This window comes from Somniosus microcephalus, unplaced genomic scaffold, assembly GCF_052327205.1.
Source record: "Somniosus microcephalus isolate GS21.2 unplaced genomic scaffold, FLI_Smic_1.0 unresolved_chr2, whole genome shotgun sequence".
NCBI classification, from domain to species: domain Eukaryota; kingdom Metazoa; phylum Chordata; class Chondrichthyes; order Squaliformes; family Somniosidae; genus Somniosus; species Somniosus microcephalus.
In genome coordinates this window covers 82,517,858-82,542,804 of record NW_028225180.1, presented here as the reverse complement: position 1 = coordinate 82,542,804, position 24,947 = coordinate 82,517,858, and the positions used below count along the sequence as shown (strand labels likewise).

The 24,947-nt window shown below is 52.7% G+C and overlaps 1 protein-coding gene across 1 annotated transcript in view; it reads right to left on the bottom strand.

Moving 5' to 3' along the window:
- LOC147092923 (pecanex-like protein 3) overlaps positions 1 to 24,947 on the bottom strand; it is a 62,797-nt gene that overhangs the window by 18,054 nt on the left and 19,796 nt on the right. Inside the window, exons 9-20 of the mRNA XM_085975707.1 lie at positions 24,394 to 24,565; positions 18,021 to 18,131; positions 16,818 to 16,909; positions 16,538 to 16,647; positions 14,951 to 15,056; positions 13,967 to 14,059; positions 11,787 to 11,937; positions 8,145 to 8,286; positions 6,239 to 6,416; positions 4,082 to 4,190; positions 1,873 to 2,002; positions 488 to 551 (exon numbers count right to left, since the gene is read on the bottom strand). Coding sequence (XP_085831833.1) covers positions 488 to 551; positions 1,873 to 2,002; positions 4,082 to 4,190; positions 6,239 to 6,416; positions 8,145 to 8,286; positions 11,787 to 11,937; positions 13,967 to 14,059; positions 14,951 to 15,056; positions 16,538 to 16,647; positions 16,818 to 16,909; positions 18,021 to 18,131; positions 24,394 to 24,565 — 1,458 coding nt within the window. The remainder of the gene's footprint in view (positions 1 to 487; positions 552 to 1,872; positions 2,003 to 4,081; positions 4,191 to 6,238; positions 6,417 to 8,144; positions 8,287 to 11,786; positions 11,938 to 13,966; positions 14,060 to 14,950; positions 15,057 to 16,537; positions 16,648 to 16,817; positions 16,910 to 18,020; positions 18,132 to 24,393; positions 24,566 to 24,947) is intronic.

Sequence of the window (24,947 nt, the reverse complement as noted above, 5' to 3'; positions counted from 1 at the left end):
ATTTATCCCTCAACCAACAGAACAAAAAGACGGATGATCTGGTCATTATCACATTGCTGTTTGTGGGAGCTTGCTCTGCGTAATTTGGCTGCCGCGTTTCCTACATTTACAACAGTGACTCCACTTCAAAAAGTACTTCATTGGCTGTAAAGTGCTTCGAGGCGTCCGGTGGTCATGAAATGTGCTGAAGAAATCTTTCTTTTTAAAAAAAAAAAAAAAAAAGAAAACCCACGTCCAATAAGGGAAAAAAAAACTCCTCACCAACGCCCTCAGGCGATCGAAAGCCAGTCCAGGCGATCACACCAAGTGCCATCCAAACTGGGGTAAGTCAAGGCTGGGCTGCTCAAGCGTGCCCACTAGTGGCTGGTTGCAGGTTGGCGCACACAATCCACCACAGGTGACACAAGGCGCACCACACCTTGAGCAAGACGGGAAGTCAAAAACAACTGCATATCCCCCCCACCACCACACGTAGAGTTAAACCAACGTTACCTGGGTTCCTGTCCAGCTGCGTGGCTAGCCGAGTGTTGGAGTGGTCGACCCGCTTGGTGCTGAATGGAATCAGACAGAGAAAAAAAGCGAGTCAGTTGACTGTCCCCGTGCTCGCGGTGACAGAGCGTGGACGAGACCGGCTGGAAGTCCGACGGCCCTGTAACGCGTCTAACACGGCAGCTCATCTACAGCGACAGCGGATGTCAAGCCAGTAACCCCGAGGGTGAGAGGCAGCAGCAGCGGCGATTCAAGCGTGGTTCAGCACAGTGCGAGGTCACCACGAGAAGGCAGCCTCACCCGGCCATGGGGTTACATCCACTGGAGATATCGCCCCCTTTGTTATAAATCTCATCATCAAGAAACTACTTATGAAATAACGCTGGACAGCCAGCTGGTGGCGCTGTCCAAGGAGTATAAATACTCGGGCGTGGGCCCCAGCTTGCTCAGGGACATTTTGTAAGACAGGAACTAGTGAAGTACAACTAGACCTCCATGTTCTGAAACAAGTTGATTAAAGCCTTGTTTTACACTCAAACCAAGTGCGTAGTGAGCTTTATTACGTCACCCTTTACTCCCGCTAACACTGTCTGTGTACGGTACAGAAGTGGTGTATTTTCACCTCCGTAACATTGCCCGTCTCCGCCCTTGCCTCAGCTCATCCGCTGCTGAAACCCTCCTCCATGCCTTTGTTACCTCTAGACTTGACTATTCTAACGCACTCCTGGCCGGCCTCCCACATTCCACCCAACGTAAACTTGAGGTCATCCAAAACTCGGCTGCCCCGTGTCCTAACTCACACCGAGTCCCGCTCACCCATTACCCCCTGTGCTCGCTGATCTACATTGGCTCCCGGTTGAACAACGCCTCGATTTCAAAAATCTCATCCTTGTTTTCAAATCCCTCCATGGCCCTCGCCCCCCTCCCTATCTCTGTAATCTCCTCCAGCCCCACAACCCCCTGAGATATCTGCGCTCCTCTAATTCTGGCCTCTTGTCCATCCCCCGATTTTAATCGCTCCACCATCGGCGGCCGTGCCTTCAGCCGCCTGGGCCCAGAGCTCTGGAATTCCCTCCCTAAACCTCTCCGCCTCTCTCTCTCCTCCTTTAAGACGCTCCTTAAAACCTCTTTGACCAAGCTTTTGGTCATCTGTCCTAATATCTCGTGTGGCTCGGTGTCAAATTATAACACGGGACGTCTTACTACGTTAAAGGCGCTATATAAATGCAAGTCGTTGTTGTGCGTCACCCCTTTACTTCCGATAACACTGCCTGTGTACAGTGCAGAGTAAAGAGTACAGCACTCCTTTCCTACTCAAAGCTCCCTGAAGCACACACCAATGTTTTTTTTACAAAGCAATACTTGAGACGGCGAGGCCCTTACTTGTAATCTCGCTCCCAAAATTTGACGGGCCTGGCGTAGGAGGTGATGAACACGGCGCTGCCCAGGAGCGGGTTCAAAGGGGTGGAGACAAGGGCAGAGAGCACAGCCTGCACGAAAAGCATTGCAGAGTCTGAAAGATGTGTCTGGTTAAGGAAGTTACACAAAGGTCAGGTCACCCAACACCCCTCCTGCTGATTGGAGGCAGCCCTCAACGGGATACACCATCTACAAGATGCACTGCAGCAACTCGCCAAGGCTCCTTGGGCAGCACCTCCCAAACCCGCGACCACTTCCGCCTAGAAGGACAAGGGCAGCAGGTGCATGGGAACACCATCACCTCCAAGTTCCGCTCCGAGTCACACACCATCCCGACTGGGAAATATAATCGGCCGTTCCTTCATCGTCGCTGGGTCAAAATCCTAGAATCCCTCTCTAACATTACTGTGGGAGCACCTTCACCACACAGAAACTTAACTGGACCAGCCATATAAATCCTGTGGCAACAAGAGCCGGTCAGAGGCTGGGTATTCTGCAGCGAGTGTCTCACCTCCTGACTCCCCAAAGCCTTTCCACCATCTACAAGGCACAAGTCAGGAGTGTGATGGAACACTCTCCACTTGCCTGGATGAGTGCAGCTCCAACAACATTCAACAAGCTCGACACCATCCAGGACAAAGCAGCCCGCTTGATCGGCACCCCGTCCACCACCTTAAACATTCACTTCCTCCACCACCGGCGCGCCGTGGCTGCAGTGTGTACCATCTACAAGATGCACTGCAGCAACTCGCCAAGGCTTCTTCGGCAGCACCTCCCAAACCCGCGACCTCTTCCACCTAGAAGGACAAGGGCAGCAGGCGCATGGGAACACCACCACCTCCAAGTTCCCCTCCAAGTCACACACCGTCCCGACTCGGAAATATATCGCCGATCCTTCATCGTCGCTGGGCCAAAATCCTGGAACTCCCTCCCAAACAGCACTGTGGGAGCACCTTCACCACACGGACTGCAGCGGCTCAAGAAGGCGGCTCACCACCACCTTCTCAAGGGCAGCTGGGGATGGACAATAAAGGCCAGCCTGGTCAGCGACGCCCACATCCCAGGAACGAACAAAATAAAAAATTTCAGCAGGCGCAGTGATGGAAGGAATCGGGCTCAGCCACGACAGCCCCCCATGCCCGGATAGTCAGTCAACGCTCCATTATTTCGCACGAAGAATGCAAAAGGGCATGGAGGGGACCCGTGGAACTGCACTCTCGGGCAAGATTCAGTGCCTTTCAAATACAAATCGATTGGGACTTCGGTTCCTTAATCGTAAACTGCGTGAATTTTAGAAAGTGGAGGTATGAAGAGTATAAAAATATTAATAAATACAAACCCAGGCGTTCCCCCCCCACCGCCCACCAACACGTAACTGCAGTAACCACCAACATAGGCAGATTCGACGCCCTATACTGTGGCATTTATAATGGGGGTTATTGAAAACACACTGGTCCCAGAATCATAGAACGATACAACACAGGCCATTCGGCCCATCGTGCCTGTGCCAGCTCTTTGAAAGAGCTCTCCAATTAGTCTCACCTTTCTCCTTATTTACTTTATATCAAAACCCCTCATTTTGATTTTGAACACCTCGATTAAATCTCCCCTTAACCTTCTCTGCTCTAGGGAGAACAACCCCAGCTTCTCCAGTCTCTCCGCTTAACTGAAGTCCCTCATTCCCTGGCACCATTCTTGTAAAACTCCCCTGCACCCTCTCCAAGGCCTTGACATCCTCCCTAAAGTGCGGGGCCCAGAACTGGTCACAATGCTCCAGCTGGGGCCTAACCAGTGATTTATAAAGGTTTAGCACAGCGTCCTTTTGCTCTTGGACTCTACGCCGCTGTTTATGAAGCCAAGCATCCCATATGCCTTTTTTTTTAATAAACAGACTTCACAACTTGTCCTGCCACCACAGATCTGTGTACACACACCCTCTGGTCTCTGTTACTGCACCCTCGTTAAAACAAAATGGTACAATTTTACATTGGCTCTGCTTATTCTTCCAACCAACCGTGTTAAAGTCATCTGCCATGTGTCTGCAGATTTCAACAGTCTGTCTATGTCCTCCTGAAGTCTGCATTTCCTTGGCGTACATTGACTGAACGTCTTCACCTTACCGAAACGGGCTTTCACCCACTAAGTGCCGACGACGGCGGAAATAAAAGGATACGAGGAACGGCAAATGGCTGGGCAAAGGCGTGGAATGCGGAGCCCCACGTGATCTGCCATGGGGCGATGTACGTCAGCACAAACCGAAGCTTGAACAGCAAGTCCCAGAGCTGGAAGCAAGGAAGGTAGAGTCAGTGTTAAACCCCCAACACACAGCTGAATACAGAGAACGTTCATCTTTAGTTAACAGATTCGTCAGTAGCCCTGTAAGGAGTTTTCTTGAAGAGGGAGATATTAAACACTCCCAGGGCAGGTACAGCACGGGTTAGATACAGAGTAAAGCTCCCTCTACACTGTCCCATCAAACACTCCCAGGGCAGGTACAGCACGGGTTAGATAGAGTAAAGCTCCCTCTACATTGTCCCATCAAACACTCCCAGGGCAGGTACAGCACGGGGTTAGATACAGAGTAAAGCTCCCTCCACACTGTCCCCATCAAACACTCCCAGGGCAGGTACAGCACAGGTTAGATACAGAGTAAAGCTCCCTCTACACTGTCCCCATCAAACACTCCCAGGGCAGGTACAGCACGGGGTTAGATACAGAGTAAAGCTCCCTCCACACTGTCCCCATCAAACACTCCCAGGGCAGGTACAGCACAGGTTAGATACAGAGTAAAGCTCCCTCCACACTGTCCCCATCAAACACTCCCAGGGCAGGTACAGGTTAGATACAGAGTAAAGCTCCCTCTACATTGTCCCATCAAACACTCCCAGGGCAGGTACAGCACGGGGTTAGATACAGAGTAAAGCTCCCTCCACACTGTCCCCATCAAACACTCCCAGGGCAGGTACAGCACAGGTTAGATACAGAGTAAAGCTCCCTCCACACTGTCCCCATCAAACACTCCCAGGGCAGGTACAGCACGGGTTAGATACAGAGTAAAGCTCCCTCTACACTGTCCCATCAAACACTCCCAGGGCAGGTACAGCACGGGGTTAGATACAGAGTAAAGCTCCCTCTACACTGTCCCATCAAACACTCCCAGGGCAGGTACAGCACGGGTTAGATACAGAGTAAAGCTCCCTCTACACTGTCCCATCAAACACTCCCAGGGCAGGTACAGCACGGGTTAGATACAGAGTAAAGCTCCCTCTACACTGTCCCATCAAACACTCCCAGGGCAGGTACAGCACGGGTTAGATACAGAGTAAAGCTCCCTCTACACTGTCCCATCAAACACTCCCAGGGCAGGTACAGCACGGGTTAGATACAGAGTAGAGCTCCCTCTGCACTGTCCCCATCAAACACTCCCAGGGCAGGTACAGCACGGGGTTAGATGCAGAGTAAAGCTCCCTCTACACTGTCCCATCAAACACTCCCAGGGCAGGTACAGCACGGGGTTAGATGCAGAGTAAAGCTCCCTCTACACTGTCCCATCAAACACTCCCAGGGCAGGTACAGCACGGGTTAGATACAGAGTAAAGCTCCCTCTACACTGTCCCGTCAAACACTCCCAGGGCAGGTACAGCACGGGTTAGATACAGAGTAAAGCTCCCTCTACACTGTCCCATCAAACACTCCCAGGGCAGGTACAGCACGGGTTAGATACAGAGTAAAGCTCCCTCTACACTGTCCCGTCAAACACTCCCAGGGCAGGTACAGCATGGGTTAGATACAGAGTAAAGCTCCCTCTACACTGTCCCATCAAACACTCCCAGGGCAGGTACAGCACGGGTTAGATACAGAGTAAAGCTCACTCTACACTGCCCCATCAAACACTCCCAGGGCAGGTACAGCACGGGTTAGATATAGAGTAAAGCTCCCTCTACACTGTCCCATCAAACACTCCCAGGGCAGGTACAGCACGGGTTAGATACAGAGTAAAGCTCCCTCTACACTGTCCCATCAAACACTCCCAGGGCAGGTACAGCACGGGTTAGATACAGAGTAAAGCTCCCTCTACACTGTCTCTTCACACACTCCCAGGGCAGGTACAGCACGGGTTAGATACAGAGTAAAGCTCCCTCTACACTGTCCCATCAAACACTCCCAGGGCAGGTACAGCACGGGGTTAGATACTCCCGATGTGGTCTAACCAGGGCTTTTTAAAAAAAACAGATAAACAGGTCCCGTCAGTCCTTTCCCTGGTAACATTCCGGTGAAGGAGGCGGGGAATTTTCACGGGAAGGAAACTGTCCAGGTTTGTGTTACTTGCCTTGCTGCAGAGGATGGACATGAAGTAGTAGTCGAGGAGGAAGGTCTCGGAGAAGCGGCTGTAGTCGAAGCGGAAGAAGAGGACGGTGAAGCTGAGGGTCACGTACTGGTGGCAGGGGCAGCAGAAGGAGGAGCGAAGGAGCTTCATCCCGGCCACGGTGATAAACAGCGGGTCGCTGCTGCCAGAGAGAAGAGCAAGGGGGGAGGGGTCACAAATTGCTTAAGCTTCCGTTTCAAACCTCAAAGCCGGCGATCGAGGTGAAGGGACGTGACCCTTCCCGCGTCTGCCCGCCAGCGCGGTGCTGAGGGAGCCGCGGCATTGCCTCAAGTGACGGTGACTGTACGTCAAGGAAAGAACTCCCGTTGATGCAGCGCCTTTCGCAACCTCAGGACGTCCCAAAAGTGCTTTAGGGCCAGTCCTGTGGTCGCTGTTGTAACGTGGGAAGCGCGGCAGCTAAACGACCAGATCATCTGTTATATTACTGATGTTAGTTGAGTGATAAATATTGGCCCCAGGACACCGGGGAGAGCTCCCCTGTTCTTCTTCCAATAGTGGCCGTGGGAACTTTTACATCCACCTGAGAGAGCAGATGGGCCTCGGTTTAACGTCTCATCCAAAAGACGGCACCTCCGACGATGCGGCGCTCCCTCAGTACCGCCCCTCCGACAGTGCGGCGCTCCCTCAGTACTGTCCCTCCGACAGTGCGGCGCTCCCTCAGTACCGCCCCTCCGACGATGCGGCGCTCCCTCAGTACCGCCCCTCCGACAGTGCGGCGCTCCCTCAGTACCGCCCCTCCGACAGTGCGGCGCTCCCTCAGTACCGCCCCTCCGACAGTGCGGCGCTCCCTCAGTACCGTCCCTCCGACAGTGCGGCGCTCCCTCAGTACCGCCCCTCCGACAGTGCGGCGCTCCCTCAGTACCGCCCCTCCGACAGTGCGGCGCTCCCTCAGTACCGCCCCTCCGACAGTGCGGCGCTCCCTCAGTACCGCCCCTCCGACAGTGCGGCGCTCCCTCAGTACCGCCCCTCCGACAGTGCGGCGCTCCCTCAGTACTGCCCCTCCGACAGTGCAGCGCTCCCTCAGTACCGCCCCTCCGACAGTGCGGCGCTCCCTCAGTACTGCCCCTCTGACAGTGCGGTGCTCCCTCAGTACCGCCCCTCCGACAGTGCGGCGCTCCCTCAGTACTGCCCCTCCGACAGTGCGGCGCTCCCTCAGTACCGCCCCTCCGACAGTGCGGCGCTCCCTCAGTACCGCCCCTCCGACAGTGCGGTGCTCCCTCAGTACCGCCCCTCCGACAGTGCGGCGCTCCCTCAGTACCGCCCCTCCGACAGTGCGGCGCTCCCTCAGTACCGCCCGTCCCTCCGACAGTGCGGCGCTCCCTCAGTACCGCCCCTCCGACAGTGCGGCGCTCCCTCAGTACTGCCCCTCCGACAGTGCGGCGCTCCCTCAGTACTGCCCCTCCGACAGTGCAGCACTCCCTCAGTACTGCGACTGGGAGTGTTGGCCTGGATTATGTGCTCCAGTCTCTCGAGTGGGGCTCAAACCCACAACCTTCTGACTCCGAGGTGCGAGAGAGCGAGACGCACTAAGCCAAAGCTGACGCCTTTCGCGCGTAGACCCTGGTGATCGAGGTTAAGGACGGGAAGAGTTGGGAACGGTTCACGTCTCACTCAGAGTGCCCGGTGAAATCAGCGCGGCGCCGAGGCAGCGCGGCATTGACGCACGGCGAGAAGCAATACGTGCGCGACAGTGGAACGTGAACCTCTCGACGCGGTTTTACAGACGGGAAGAGCCCGGGGGGGGGGGGGTTCTGGGAACTTTCCCCTCGCTCCGCCCCCACCCCCCACACCATTCTTCACCGGGCCGGGAGCTGCCGAGCGAAGCCCCCTCCCCGGATCGGTTACTCACTATTTGCCCAGCTTGTAGCGATTGCTGGCAGCACTGGCGTCGGTGGTGAGGGCGTTGAGGATGACGGCCGGGTAGATGAAGTACTTTTCCATGCACTGGAGCCAGGCGTAGACCTTCTCAAACCACATCAGCTGGGCTGCATCTGGGAGAGGGGGAAAAGCACAGCACAACAAGTCACCTGGCACTCGCTGCACAAGATCAGATACATGCCGGCCATTCATCCAGAGAGCCGACACTCGCTCCTGCATCCCCCCCCCACGCCAATCACACAAATCGGGCCGCTCCTTAAAGGGCTCCCGTTGGGTTTATATGGAATATCATCTCCTCGCCCGGTGGAGTGCAGCACTGTCGGAGGTGCCATCCTTCGGGGGAGACGACAACTAGCATTTATACAGCACCTTTAGCGGAGTAAACCGTTCCCAAGGCGCTTCACAGGAGCGATCATCAAACAGAAATAGACACCGAGCCACATAAGGAGAGATTAGGACAGGCGACCAAAAGCTTGGCCAAAGAGGCGGGTTTTAAGGAACGTCTTAAAGGAGGAGAGCGAGGCGGAGAGGTTTAGGGAGGGAATTCCAGAGCTTAGGGCCCAGGCAGCTGAAGGCACGGCCGCCAATGGTGGAGCGATTCAAATCAGGGGATGCTCAAGAGGCCAGAATTGGAGGAGCGCAGGGATCTTGGAAGGGTTGTAGGGGCTGGAGGAGGTTACAGAGATAGGGAGGGTTGTAGGGGCTGGAGGAGGTTACAGAGATAGGGAGGGTTGTAGGGGCTGGAGGAGGTTACAGAGATAGGGAGGGTTGTAGGGGCTGGAGGAGGTTACAGAGTTAGGGAGGGTTGTAGGGGCTGGAGGAGGTTACAGAGATAGGGAGGGTTGTAGGGGCTGGAGGAGGTTACAGAGATAGGGAGGGTTGTAGGGGCTGGAGGAGGTTACAGAGATAGGGAGGGTTGTGGGGCTGGAGGAGGTTACAGAGATAGGGAGGGTTGTGGGGCTGGAGGAGGTTAGAGAGAGAGGGAGGGTTCTAGGGCTGGAGGGGGTTACAGAGATGGGGAGGGTTGTGGGGCTGGAGGAGGTTACAGAGATAGGGAGGGTTGTGGGGCTGGAGGAGGTTACAGGGATAGGGAGGGGAGCGAGGACATAAGGACATAAGAAATAGGAGCAGGAATCGGCCACTTGGCCCCTCGAGCCTGCTCCGCCATTCAATAAGATCATGGCTGATCTTGGGCTCAAAGCCACTTACCAGCCCGCTCCCCATGAGGCCATGGAGGGATTTGAAAACAAGGATGAGAATTTTTAAATTGAGGCGTTGCTGGACCGCGAGCCAGTGTAGGTCAGCGAGCACAGGGGGTGATGGGTGAACGGGACTGGGTGCGAGTTAGGACACGGGGCAGCAGCATTTTGGGCAAGTCCAAATTTATGAAGACGTTAAACCGAGGCCCCGTCTGCCCACTCGGGCGGACGTTGAAGATTTTACGGCCACTTTTGGGGAGTTAGGTACGGGTAGTGTTCCTGATCAATGTGCGTTCGGTACAGACAGTGTTGATGGGAGTGCTCCCTTATCATTAAACTGCTGCTCTAAGCAGCCCAGACAGAGACGGAGACAAGGGAAGGTAACCCACAACCCACAGTCTGCTCAGGCTAACCCTCCTCCCTCCCCCCCCAGCTCACAGCAGGGGGAAGTTTTGACCCACGCGCCGCTCCCAGCCAGTCGCTGACCGGCCCTTTAAATAGCTGCAGCCACGAACGGGAAGAAGGGCAGCAGCAGCAGGAACTGTGCAGAAACCTGGCGTTAAGCAACACATGACAACTTTTTAAACAAACTTCCCCCTTTTCGGATGGGAAACGAAAAAGCGGGCAACTGTTCAAATCTGTGTCAAATAAAACCAAAACGTTTTTAAAATAAAAACTAGAACAGGTGACGCTCACCTGCTGGCATTGAGACAGTCACGTCCAGGCCTAAGAAGCAGCGGAGTGGGAGACACCATCGACACTGATCACTGGTGCTAGAGGAGCGAAGGCTTGAGCCTCAAGGGTCTCTCCCAGGAGGCCCTTGTAGAGGTACTGAACAGGAGAAAGTAACGCCCAACCCCGTCACCCCGACAAGGATACTTGCGGAGGAGATTTACCAGTATGGTCCCAGGGGATGAGGGACTTCAGTTAAGCGGAGAGACTGGAGAAGCTGGGGTTGTTCTCCTTCGAGCAGAGAAGATCAAGGGGAGATTTGATAGAGGTGTTCAAAAATCACAAAAGGGTTTAGATAGAGTAAATAAGGAGAAACTGTTTCTAGTGGGAAACATTTTTTTTTTTATTTTTTTTAAACGCAGCGAGCTGTTGTGATCTGGATCGCGCTGCCTGAAAGGGCGGTGGAAGCAGATTCAATAGTGACTTTCAAAAGAGAATTGGATAAATACTTGAAGGGAAAAAATGTGCAGGGCTGTGGGGATAGAGCGAGGGGGGAGTGGGACTAATTGGAGTAGATCTTTCACAGAGCCGGCACAGGCACAATGGGCCGAATGGCCTCCTCCTGTGCGGTATCATTCTACGATTCTGTGAAATGCCAGCCAGACAAGCTGGCAGAAGGCCTTGATCGTGAAGGGCAGGGAGGTGACTGACAGCCAGGACTGGGTTGCTAGGAAGAGACAGGCTGGGAGAAAACTGATCAGAAGGCCCATGTACCAGTTTCTCCTTATCTAAATCCTTCATGATTTTCAACACCTCTATCAAATCTCCTCTTAGCCTTCTCTGCTCCAAGGAGAACAACCCCAGGTTCGCCAATTGACCCATGTAACTGTAATCCTTCATCCCACCCCATCAACATATCTTTCTACCCCTTTCTCCCTCGTGTTTATCCAGCTTCCCCTTAAATGCATCTGTACTATTCACCTCAACCACTCCCTGTGGTAGCGAGTTCCACATTCTTAACCACTCTCTGGGTGAAGAAGTTTCTCCTGAATTCCCTATATGATTAATTTGTGACTACCTTATATTTATGGCCCCTAGTTCTTGTCTCGCTTGCAAGCGGAAACATCTTTTCTATGTCCAGTTGCAAAACAATTGCTGCAAAGTTCAATAAGAAAATCTGCGGGACCGATGATATCAGGAGAATTTCAAGGCAAACTCAGCTCAGTCCACCTGCAAACTGCTCCTCACTAACAATCTGGGGCTCTAGGTGGGAGCGCTGCCCCACGGACTAGTCAAGCTACAGCCTGACATAGCTATGATTCTGGAAGTATGCCAACATCCCAGGCTCCTCCAGCACCATCGCTGGGTGTTGCCCTGTCCCACCGGCAGGACAGGCCCACCAGAGGCTGGGGGCACAGCGATATACAGTCCAGGGTGGGAGGGGCCCTGGGAGTCCTCAACGCCCACTCCAGACCCCTTGAAGTCTCACGTCAAATCAACCTTCTGTTCACAACTGCCCATCCACCGATGAATCATTACCTCGCCACATTCAACATCACTTGCTCTGTGCACACACACACACGGTCGCGCGCACCACACACACGGTCGCGCGCACCACACACACGGTCGCGCGCACCACACACACAGTCGCGCGCACCACACACAGTCGCACAGCCGCTTCCAGTGCAGAGCAGGTGCCCTGCAGTGGTGCCGCAGGTTTAGATGGCAGTCCCCGCACTCACCTCTGACCTCGAACTGGCTGTACTCTCGGGATTTCAGCATCGGGTGGGAGAGGCAGCACCACGGGAGCTGCTTGCGGAGCTGCGGGAGGAGGTAGTGCGTCAGGAAGCCAACCAGGCCGGCCAGGGCATACAGCACGTAACTCAGGACCGGCTGCACAGAGAAGGGGGGGGGGGGTGTCAGGAAGAGAAAAAAAAGGTTGAGACAGGAGAGACAGCAGGACACTGCCGATCACCCAGTGAAGTCATCCATTATTTGGGTATAATTCTTGTACTGAGCGACATGGGAGCGTGCTCCCACTGCAGGTGCCCAGTGGCGGGAGCTACAGAGCAGGCTCCGACCCCAGGCTGTTTCGAACTGCTCCGTCTCAACAGGGATTGCGACAACCGGCCCCCTGAACAGGAGGCAGCGGCTTCGAGCCCCGCTCCAGAGACTTGAGCCCACAATCTAGTGCGGTACTGAGGCAGCGCAGCGCTGTCAGAGGGGCCCGTCTTTCGGATGAGGCACCGAACAGTTTGAGCGGATGTTAAAAGATCCCACGGGTGCGACTGGAAGGCGAGCAGGGTGCCAACGCTCCTCCCTCACCCGACAGCACTAAAAACCAAGAGTAACTGGTCGCTCCTCTCGCTGCGGAGTCCCGAAGCCGCTGGCCTGCAACGGCTGCCGCGCCGGTCAACACGACGGCGACTGCAGTTCAAAGGTCATCCCTCGTGCAAGCAATAGCTCTGGGGCGGTCGGGAGAGCCGCGACCGGGCGCCACATAAAAGGCAAAACCCTGGGCTGGTGCGAACGTTTGCTGCCCGCTCCTCGCGCGGTGGCTCGCAGGGCAGTCTGGCGCGAAGGTCGAAACCAGGGGAACCCGTGGTCAGCGGCTCTCCTGCGCTGCCATTTGGCGCTGTGAAAACGTTTCGTGGTCTCCCACTGGCTGTCGTCAGCGGCCCCGGCCGTAAAGTGCCTGGTTTCCAGAGAGATGCTCACTCGGTGAGCCGGCGACAGCTTAGGGCCCCATCTAGTGGCGGTTAAACAGAACTGCAGCTCGACAGCCCAGTCAGTCAGTCCGGGTCGACTGCAACCCATAGCATCATGAACATGCATTTATAAATCGAGCTGAGAGGAGGTCCCGAAGCGATTCATGCCCAATTAATTCATTATCACGGACAGTCGCTGTTGTGTCGGCAAACGAGACAGGCAGGTTGCGCACAGTAAGCTCCCATAAACAGCAATGATCTGACCAGATCGTCTGTTTTTAGTGATGTTGGTTGAGGGATAAATATTGGCACAGGACACCTGGGGAGAACTCCCCTGCTCTTTTACAATAATGCCGTGGGATCTTTAACACCCATCTGAGAGGGCCAGACGAGGCCCGGGTTTAACATCTCTTCCAAAAGACGGAACCTCTGACAGTGCGGCGCTCCCTCAGTACTGCCCTTCCGACAGTGCGGCGCTCCCTCAGTACCGCCCCTCCGACAGTGTGGCGCTCCCTCAGTACTGCCCCTCCGACAGTGCGGCGCTCCCTCAGTACTGCCCCTCCGACAGTGCGGTGCTCCCTCAGTACTGCACTGGGAGTGTCGGTCTGGATTGTGTGCTCAAGTCTCTGGAGTGGGACTTGAACCCACGAGCTTCTGACTCCAAGGAGAGAGAAAGTGCTACCCACTGAGCCACAGCTGACAATAGGGCTAATGCAGCTCACCTAGCTCAGTCATTCTATACACGTTTTACAGTTGTGCTTTTGTAGAATACTCACCTGCCCACCAACATCATTTTACCAATTCTGAAGTCTGTCACTGTATAACACTGGGGTACAGTACTGGTGGGTAGAGGTCTGTCAGTGTATCACACTGGGGTACAGTACTGGTGGGTACAGGTCTGTCACTGTATAACACTGGGGTACAGTACTGGTGGGTACAGGTCTGTCACTGTATAACACTGGGGTACAGTACTGGTGAGTACAGGTCTGTGCTGTATAACACTGGGGTACAGTACTGGTGAGTACAGGTCTGTGCTGTATAACACTGGGGTACAGTACTGGTGGGTACAGGTCTGTCACTGTATAATACTGGGGTACAGTACTGGTGGGTACAGGTCTGTCACTGTATAACGCTGGGGTACAGAACTTCACACATGCCTGCTGCCAGATCTCTACTCAATGACCAAGATTAGAGGTGAGTTCCAGAAAGCTTACCTGAAGTGCGATAAAAACTGTGCTGGCACTGATTGCAAAGGTTATGATGGCGATCACCGGACACATGACCAGGTCTGAGTGAAGGATCTCTCGCTGAAGATAGGGGGTGTGGGGGGAAAAGAGAGAGTGAGTTAATTGATTATAAACAGTACGAGTTGGGCACAGGCTACTTACTGCAGTGCCAAATGGAGACTGTTGGTGTCCGGACAGGAGTAAGACACAGAGTTGCGTAATGCTGGGAGGGAGCGCATCGCCGCTCCTGGATTACTCCAGGTTTACTCACTCACACTCATCGAGCATCGCTTGTGTCAATGAGTGATTCGGAGGTGGGGAGTGGGAGAGAAGAGGTGGACAGGAAGCCACGGAATGGGGGCGGGGGAGGGGGAGGTGGTGTGGGAGAAGAGACAGGGACGAAAATGGTTAAAATGGGGGAATGAGGGGGAACGGGACAAGCAGCAGTCCGAGTCAGAGCGACATGAACGAGGAGCGGGACACAGTCCAGAATCAGAGGGACACCCCAGTAACCCCCCTCTAACCTGGCCCCACCCCAGAAAACCCCCCGCCCCCTCCCCCAAGTGCTCAGTCCCCGTCTCATCCTAGACGATGCACGGCAGCGGGCTATTCGACTGCGTAGAGCATCACAGCCAAGCTTGGACCTGCCCTCAACCAACATCGATATACAGAGGACAGCGGTCAGCAGAGGGAATCCAGGGTCAATACCCCCCTGGCCCAGGCCTGCACTGGCCAATTGCTGCCTTCACAAGAACATAAGTAGCAGGAGCAGGAGTCGGCCAATCGTCCCTCGAGCCTGCTCCACCATTCAATAAGATCATGGCTGATATCTCAATGGAGATCACCACAGACCGGGAATGAATCCTGGGGCTGAGTGCCTCAGTGATTGACTGGGCTTGTACCCGAGACACGAGAGCGGCCCTCAGCAACAATTAAGAAGAATGGCCCGTCTCCCATGGATCGAGGGCTTACCACTGAGCTCCTGAGCTTTGCTGGGAGAGGATCCTGGACTTCCAGCAGTGGATCCTCAGGGCTTCGATTGTCCAGTTGAGAGAAGAACTTTGACCGGATCAGGGACCTGTAGAGGCAGAGAGAGAGCGCGAGGCAGAGAGAGAGCGCGCGAGGGCAGAGAGAGAGCGCGAGGGCAGAGAGAGAGCGCGAGGGGCAGAGAGAGAGCGCGAGGGGCAGAGAGAGAGCGCGAGGGGCAGAGAGAGAGCGCGAGGGGCAGAGAGAGAGCGCGAGGCAGAGAGAGAGGCGCAGAGAGAGAGCGCGAGGCAGAGAGAGAGCGCGAGGCAGAGAGAGAGGCGCAGAGAGAGAGAGAGAGAGAGGCAGAGAGAGAGAGAGAGGCAGAGAGAGAGAGGCAGAGAGAGAGAGAGAGGCAGAGAGAGAGAGACAGAGAGAGAGAGAGAGCGACAGAGCGAGAGAGACAGAGAGCCAGAGAGACAGAGAGAGAGAGAGAGAGAGAGAGAGACAGAGAGAGACACACACAGAGAGTTAATGATCTGCACTCCCTCAGTAAGTCACCAGCAGCGATGGCTCCACCCTCGGCCCCTACGTCCAGCGACACTCTTGGCCACACTGTCACCGAGGGCCGCTGACCTTCCCTCCGATGCTGAAGCTCCTCCGATAAAACTGGCTCAAGTGGTCAGTAAAGCCCAAGTTAACAGGAGGCTCTGTCACACGCTACCCACTGTACTTTCAACCAGCTCCCCATCAAACACCCCCACAAATACCCTGATGCCCAAGTGTGCAACCCTCTGATACCTCATACGTCCCCGTTTATAATGGGAACTTTCTATGTCAACCTGTCACGCTGTAATTACACCCTCCCACCAGAGGTGGTGCTGTAGCACCTCAGTTTATAAAGACGTGCATTTTCCATGACCGGATGTCCCAAAGCACTTAGGAGCCAATTAACTCCTTCTGAAATGTAGTCAGTTGTAATGTTGGAAACGCGGCAGCCAACTTGCACACAGCAAGCTCCCACAAACAGCAATGTGATAATGATCAGATAATCTGTTTTAGTGATGTTGATTGATAGATAAATATTGGTCCCCAGGATACCGGGGAGAATGCCCATGCTCTTCTTCCAAATAGTGCCGTGGGATCTTTTACAACGCACCCGAGAGAGCAGACGGAGCCTCGGTACTGCACTGGGAGTGTCGGCCTGGATTACGCGCACAAGTGGGATTCGAACCCTTGAGGAAAGAGTGCGCTACCCACCGAGCCATGCCTGAAGGAGGCATCTTGCCCGCCAAAATACCAACCCACCCCCATTACAGTTTCAATGCCCCATCTGTTGGGCACCTCTGCTCACCACATCAGCCAAAGGACGGCACCTCCAACAATGCAGCACTCCGAGGGCCGGGGAAGTCGGCACATTGCGAGCGGGAGTCCTTGCGTCTGGGGGTCCGAACCTGACCTTGCTCGTCACGTGCAAACCCCAGTCTCACTCCAGCCACTCTACAGTAAGGAAAGTAAACTCTCCCCCACCCCCTGCTACAACCCCCCGCGGCCACCCACCCACCCCCCCCGCCCCCCCCCACCCTGCCCACTTACCAGAGGGTGGTAGGATCACTGCTCTGTCGGCCGAGGTGGTACGAGAGCGCGACTAGAAGGCCACAGAAGACGGAGAACAGAACTGGCACGTGCTGAGCTTCCCAAGGAACCTGCGGAGAGGAGAGAGAATCAGACAGCACAGAAGGAGGCCATTCGGCCCACTCCCCTGCTCTTTTGCATTCCCTCCACCGCCCCCCACTACCCCCCCTCCGACCCACCCCTCCTCCCTCTTGTTCTTTCCGTCGCCCTGTCCCCCGCCCCCCTCGTTCCTTCCACCTACCTTCACGGCCCCGAAGCAGAATCCGTAGAGGAGGGCAGCGACCAGCAGACTGCGGACAAAGCTGTAAAGTGCGGACACGGGGCTGGTTGTGGCTGTGAAGAGGATGAGACAGAGCGAGTCAGCACACTCATAGAAACATAGAAGATAGGAGCAGGAGCAGGCCATTCGGCCCCTCGAGCCTGCTCCGCCATTCAATGAGATCATGACTGATCATCCAAATTCAGTACCCGGTCCCTGCTTTCTCCCCATACCCCTTGATGCCTTTTGTGTCTAGAAATCTATCAATCGCCTCCTTAGATATATTCAGTGACTCGGCCTCCACTGCCTTCTGTGGTAGAGAATTCCACAGGTTCACCACTCTCTGGGTGAAGAAATTCCTCCTCATCTCAGTCCTAAATGGCTTACCCCTTATCCTTAGACTGTGACCCCTGGTTCTGGACTCCCCGGCCATCAGGAACATCCTTCCTGCATCTAGTCTGTCTAGTCCTGTTAGAATTTTATAAGTTTCAACGAGATCCCTCTCATTCTTCCAAACTCCAGCGAGTATAAGCCCAATCGACCCAATCTCTCCTCATAGTCATTCCTGCCATCCCAGGTATCAGTCTGGTGAATCTTCGCTGCACTCCCTCCATGACAAGAACATCCTTCCTCAGATAAGGCGACCAAAACTGCACTCAATACTCAAGGTGTGGTCTCACCAAGGCCCTGTACAACTGCAGCAAGACATCCTTGCTCCTGTACTCGAATCCTCTCGCTATGAAGGCCAGCATACCATTTGCCTTCTTAACCACCTGCTGCACCTGCATGCTTACCTTCAGCGACTGGTGCACAAGGACACTCAGGTCTCGTTGCACTTCCCCTTCTCCCAATCTATTGCCGTTCAGATAATAATCTGCCTTCCTGTTTTTGCCACCAAAGTGGATAACCACTCGCCCTCACCGCCCGGAACCCCCACCCCCGCCAGCTTCCCCAGGGACCGGGCCCAGTCAGGAGGCGCCCCTCCCGCTCTCCGACAGTGCGGAATAACTTTGATCTTGCCGTACTCCCCCCCGCCCCCACCCAGCGCTCCCCCACAGTGTCCTAACCGAGGCAGACCATCAGACGGCGGGAGAGAGCTGCCCTGCGCCAGGAACACCAGCAAACAAACACAATTAAAACGCAAGTCCACGTTTTGACTGGAGGCGTCGGGCCCCCTCGACCTACCGGTGCCCCCAAAGGCGTGCATGTCCAGCTGCTCCAGCAGGTACATGAAGAAAGTGTTGACTTGAGGCAGGAGGCCGAAGAGGAAGATGGCCGGGAAACACAGCGTGAAAACTGCAAGCGAAACGAGAAACATTTTTAAGAGCAAGTCGGGGGGGGGGGGCAAAGGTCACTACAGCTCCCATGTGTGACTCACTGTCTCCCGTTAAAGGCAGACACAATCATAGAATCTCGCAGCACAGACGGAGGCCATTCGGCCCATGGTGCCGGCTCTTTGAAAGAGCTCTCCAATGAGTCCCACTCAATTCAATTCAATTCAAATTCAAATTGCTTTATTGGCATGATGACAAGGTACATCTTATGTTGCCAAAGCATCGAAAAACATTTATGAACACATAAACACAGATCTATCCATACAGTGTATAAACAGATATATCCCCGAGTGTATAAATATACATTCATATAATTTGTATATACTCTTTTCTTAGATTTAGTGGTTGTCCCTCTGTTTATGGCAAGCTGTAACATAGTGTGCCGCTAAGGTTACACAATTTCTCTCTTCCCCTAGTAGGTATGGGAGTTTTTGGTCGTCATTCAAGTTTCTGAATTCCGGGCATATTTTTGTGAATTTTGGGTAGAAATTCTCCCTTATGCCCTGATATTTTCTACAAACTGTGAGGAAGTGCATCTCTGTCTCCACCACTCCCTGACTGCAGTGAGAGCATATCCTGTCCTCTCTTGGTAGCCGGGTCTGCCTGTGTCTATCTTTTTCGATCGCCAGGCTCTTTTTCCCCATTGCCCTGCAAATTTCTCCTTTTCAAGTATTTATCCAATTTCCCTTTTAAAAGTCACTGCTGAATCTGTTCCCCCCGCCCTTTCGGGCAGCACGTTCCAGATCGCAACAACTCGCTGCGTAAATTAAAAAACCTCATCTCTCCCTCTGGTTCTTTTGTCAAATATCTTCTTTTTTTTTTAAATTCATGTGGGCAAAGTTAGCATTAATTGCCCATCCCTAATTGCCCCCGAGAAGGTAGTGATGAGTGGCTCGCTAGGCCATTTCAGAGGGGCAGTTGAGAGTCAACCACATTTGCTGTGGGTCTGCAGTCACATAGCGGCCAGACCGGGTAAGGGCGGTAGATTTCCTTCCCTAAAAAGGACATTAGCGAACCAGATGGGTCTTTACGACCATCCGGTAGCTTCATGGAACTCATGTCTCTGGATCATTAGTCCAGGCCGCTGGATTACTAGTCCAGTTACATAACCACTACAATCCCGTATCCCTTAAATCTGTGTCCTCTGGTTACCGCCCCTCCTGCCAGTGGAAACAGTTTCTCCCAATCTACTTTATCAAATCCCCTCATAATTTTGAACACCTCTATTAAATCTCCCCTGAGCTCTCTCTGCTCCAAGGAGAACAACCTCAGTTTCACCAGTCTTTTCACGTAACAGACGTCCCTCATCCCCTGGTACCGGTGTCCCGGGGCCAATATTTATCCCTCAATCAATATAACAAAAACAGATGATCCGGTCATTATCACACTGCTGTTTGTGGGAGCTTGCTGTGCGCAAATTGGCTGCCGCGTTTCCCACATCACAACAGTGACTAGACTTCAAAAAAGTACTTCATTGGCTGTAAAGCGCTTTGAGACGTCCGGCGGGTCGTGAAAGGCGCTATAGAAATGTAAGTCAGTCAGTCTTTCTTTCCATTCTGGTAAATCTCCTCTGCACCCTCTCCAAGGCCTCGACATAGAAGATAGGAGCAAGAGTAGGCCATTCGGCCCCTCGAGCCTGTTCCGCCATTTAATGAGATCATGGCTGATCATCCAAATTCAGTACCCTGTCCCTGCTTTCTCCTCATATCCCTTGATCCCTTTAGCCTTAAGAAATATATCTAACTCCTTCTTGAATATATTTAATGAATTGGCCTCAACTGCATTGTGTGGTAGAGAATTCCACAGGTTCACCACTCTCTGGGTGAAGAAATTCCTCCTCATCTCAGTCCTAAATGGCTTACCCCTTATCCTTAGACTGTGACCCTTGGTTCTGGACTCTCCCGCCATCGGGAACGTCCTTCCTGCAAATAGTCTGTCTAGTCCTGTTAAGAGTTTTATGTTTCAATGAGATCCCTCTCATTCTTCTAAACTCCAGCGAGTATAAGCCCAATCGACCCAATCTCTCCTCATACGTCATTCCTGCCATCCCAGGTATCAGTCTGGTGAATCTTCGCTGCACTCCCTCCATGGCAAGAACATCCTTCCTCAGATAAGGCGACCAAAACTGCACACAATACTCAAGGTGTGGTCTCTTGAAGACAGCGTTGATATCGAGAATTAACACAAAAATTAGAAAAAGCAAGGGGGATTGGTGTGCGCGTGCTCGGGAGCGAGTGTGAAAAAACTATGGGATATTGCGGAGAGATGCGTTGTTTGCTTTCAGTACACACAGTATCTAAAAATGTGTAATTAAACTGGGCGTAGGATGAAATGAGAGAGACATGGTCAGACCCCACCTGGGGTACTGCGTTCAGCTCTGGGCTCCGCACCTCAGGAAGAATATATTGGCCTTGGAGGGGGAGCAGCACAGACTCACCAGAACGATACCGGGGGCTAAAAGGGTTAAATCACGAGGACAGGTTGCATAAACTTGGATCGTCCTCCCTGGAGTTTAGAAGATTAAAAGGGTGATCTGATCGAAGTGTTTAAATTGTTAAAAGGATTCGATAGAAACATAGGAGGAGTCGGCCATTCGGCCCTTCGAGCCTGCTCCACCATTCAATATGATCATGGCTGATCCTCTATCTCAATACCATATTCCCGCTCTCTCCCCATACCCCTTGATGCCTTTTGTGTCTAGAAATCTATCTATCTCCTTCTTAAATATATTCAGTGACTTGGCCTCCACAGCCTTCTGTGGTAGAGAATTCCACAGGTTCACCACCCTCTGAGTGAAGACATTTCTCCTCATCTCAGTCCTAAATGTCCTACCCCGTATCCCGAGACTGTGACCCCTCGTTCTAGACCCCCCCCCAGCCATCGGGAACATCCTCCCTGCATCCAGTCTGTCTAGCCCTGTCAGAATTGTATACGTTTCAATCAGATCCCCTCTCATTCTTCTAAACTCTAGTGAATACAGGCCTAGTCGACCCAATCTCTCCTCATACGACAGTCCTGCCATCCCAGGAACCAGTCTGGTGAACCTTCGCTGCACTCCCTCGATGGCAAGTATATCCTTTCTTAGGTAAGGAGACCAAAACTGCACACAGTACTCCAGGTGTGGTCTCACCAAGGCCCTGTGTAACTGCAGTAAGACATCCTTGCTCCTGTACTCAAATCCTCTTGCAATGAAGGCCAACATACCATTTGCCTTCCTAACTGCTTGCTGCACCTGCATGTTTGCTTTCAGTGATGGGGTAGATGGAGAGAATCTATTTCCTCTGGTGGGGGGAGTCCAGAACAAGGGGGCATAACCTTAAAATTAGAGCCAGGCCGTTCAGAGGTGATGTCAGGAAGCACTTCTTCACACAAAGGGTGGTGGAAACCTGGAACTCTCTCCCTTAAAAGGCTGTGCATGCTGGGGGACATTGGGAGCTTTCAAGACAGAGATTGTTCGGATTTTGTTGGGTATGGGGCAATGTTCCTGCTAATATTTTGGGGAGGGGGCCCGCCTGTGGCCCCTTTAACGGGCTGCGGGGCCCATTCAAAAATCCGTGAATGTGCGGTTTTTGCATTTAAAAGCTGGTGAACAGCCTCCTCCTGTTCCTATGCTACGAAAAGGTGGGGACCAATGGGGTGGCTCACTAGCTGTCCTTCTCCGATCGTCCCCGCTAGTCTGTCTGCACTGAAGAGGGAGGCACGTGCCAATCACAGGGCAGAGAATTTGCCCGCTTACAAATCTGCCCATTTAGTTAAATGCCCGGGTTATATTAAGATTGACGAGGATGATATCAAAACTGAGAGGTTATACTTATCAGGAAAGACTATTGTCTTGGAAACAGAAGGCTGAGGGGGTGAACTGTCGGAGGTCCTTAAACTTATGATGGGATTTGATCGGGTAAACGTAGAGAAGATGTTTCCACTTGTGGAGGAGACCAGGACTAGGGGCCATCAATATAGGATAGTTACTGAAGAGATCGCAAAGTCTCTGTTTGAAGAATGGACTCGGTCAAGAATATTTTTGTGGACTTTATGGGATTTTCTGAGGGCATTTTCCCTGTGGTGGGATCGCCCTGTGCAAATGCGTGGGGGACTGGTTTGTTGAAACTCCAGAGAACGCATGGCAGTTGGCTGTGACAAAAGAACTGTCAGTCATCCAGAATGTATGGGTTCGACCGACAGTCCTGGAAAAAGGAAGGGGGGGCCATTGAACTTGATTAAAAGGCCACTCTAATATGCAAAAGCACTTCTCACCTCCATCTCAGCAGAGAAGCAGAACAATGAACCCACTGGCCTCAGCCAGCCGAAAAGGAGCCAGTTTTTTCCCCCCCCAACACAAAGACCAAAAGATATGTCCCAGACTTAGGGCCATTAATCCAATACCCATGGGTCCGAGGCTGACCCATCACTGATTAAGCACCAGAGTGCTTAGAAACAAAAAGATTTTAAAGATTGGCAGGAAAGATAGGGTTAGCCAGACTCCTATAAAGAGAGATTCTTTTGCACCATTCTTTCTCACTCTCTCACTCCCTGCTCCAACAAGGTCGAACTACAGGAAACTTTGTTATATCTGGCACTGACGGGACCGAGCTGTTGCCGATCTATCAAAACTACCGAACATACAAAGTTAATGTTGAAGCATACGGAGGTTTTCATCTCCGTATCGGACAACAAACACTGTTGCTTAGCAACAGCTTGTAAACAGTCGGCCCGTACCTTGGAAGCGTCTCTGTAGCTTAGCAACAGCTTCAGAGAGACTTTGCAGAGCCCGACTGTTGAAAACAAAGCCACAAGAAGAAAAAAAAACCTAAAACGGCTCCTGATTTCTACCGGTAGATCGAGGTTTCCAGATATACAACCTCCGGATAAACCAAAGTTTCCTGTAACAAGAAGTACCAGAGAAGCAGACGAGCGTAGCGATTGAAACCGACCGCGTGTGGGGGTAAGCACAGTCTCGAGTGTCCCAAGCCGGTAACCCGTGAGCTGTAAGGGCTCAGAGTTTTCTCAGAAGTGAAGTTTTTGGGCTATTCTGAGGGTGGGAGCTTCATTTGGTTCAGCCAGGCGAAGGGGTTTATGCGACTGGGTAATTCGTTAGTAGGGGTGGAATTTGAGTCCACCATAGCAAGGGAATTACTGCTTGTTATAGTCCCCAGTTTTGTACTGTATGTCATAAATCTCATCCTCATCAAGAAACTACTCCTGAAATAACGCTGGATGGCCAGCTGGTGGCGCCGTCCGAGTATAAATACTCGGGTGTGGGCCCAGCTTGCCAGGGGCATTTTGTAAGACAAGGAACTAGTGAAGTACAACTAGACCTCCATGTCCTGAAACAAGTTGATTAAAGCCTTGCTTTATACTCAAACCAAGTGCGTAGTGAGTTTTATTACATCAGTATGTATGTTGTTTGTAACCTGGATTTTATTCTCCACAGAAACAGTGATTTCGTTTAGTAGTGCATGTTTTAGCCAGTGTATGTTAGACCAAATAAATAGAAGTTTGATTTTTCACCGAAGCATTCCGGTCCGTGACTTATTTTATTTACACTCTGAATAATAATTCCCGGGTATAGAACTTTCGTAAGGCGGGGGCGATTCGAACTGTCAGTCTAGCAATTGGGCTAGGATCAAAAACCGCTTACAAACTAATACAGGAAACTTTCTGGTATCCGGCACCTACGGGACCGAGCTGGTGCCGTTAGATCAAAACTGCCGTAGAAACCAGCGCCAATGTTAAAACATACGGAGCTCAGAGCTCCGTGTGAAGCAACAAACCCTGTTGCTTAGCAACAGCTTCAAAACAGTCGGCGCAGCTCGCAAGCGTCCAGCTGAAGCTGTTGCTTAGCTACAGAGACGCTGGCAGAGCCAGGACTGGAGAAAAGAAGCAACGAAAAGAAAAAAAATTATCTGAACCGACTCCTGAATTTTGCCGGACATTTAACCTCCGGATAAACGAAAGTTTCCTGTAAATCCAATAGGGAACTCAGGAGAAACTTCTTTACCCAAGTGGTGAGAATGTGGAACTCGCTACCACAGGGAGTGGTTGAGGCGAATAGTATCGATGCATTTAAGGGGAGGCTGGATAAACACATGAGGGAGAAAGGAATAGAAGGATATGCTGACAGGGTGAGATGAAGAGGGGTGGGAGGAGGCTCGTGTGGAGCATAAACACCGGCACGGAGCAGTTGGGCCGAATGTGATGTAAATTCTATGTATAAATAAACTCACCAATCACCACGTCCCGGGCGTAGGCAAAGGACTGGGCAGAGAAGAGAGTGATCCCGTACAGGCTGATGGGATGGAGGTGGTTGCCCTGGCTGCCGAAATCCAAGAGCCAGATTAGCGCGCAGCACACGCAGAAGTACACGGGCCGGCTGTACGCAATGATCCAGTTGTGGCCCTGTGGGAAACGAGTCAGATCAGACCAAGCGGCAAAGTCACGGAACAACTTGACAGCCCCTCCCCGCAGCGCAAGCTCGACCTCCGCAATGTAACGACATAACCCGGTACCACAGCTAGATTTCTCTAGGATCTGTTCGTATGTTAAAGGCGCGATATAAATGCGAATCATTATAACGGCGATACAGTAGGGATGGTAATAGGAAAGATTAGATCAAATCAGCCAAAGACATCCTGGGTCCTTCTAACTGTTCACATTCTCGCCTCAGTCTGAAGATACAAGAGGCATCAGCCATGGATCAGTGGGTAGCACACTCTCTCTCTCGCCTCCCAGTCAGAAAGTCGCGGGTTCAAGTCCCACTCCAGAAACATGAACACAAAAT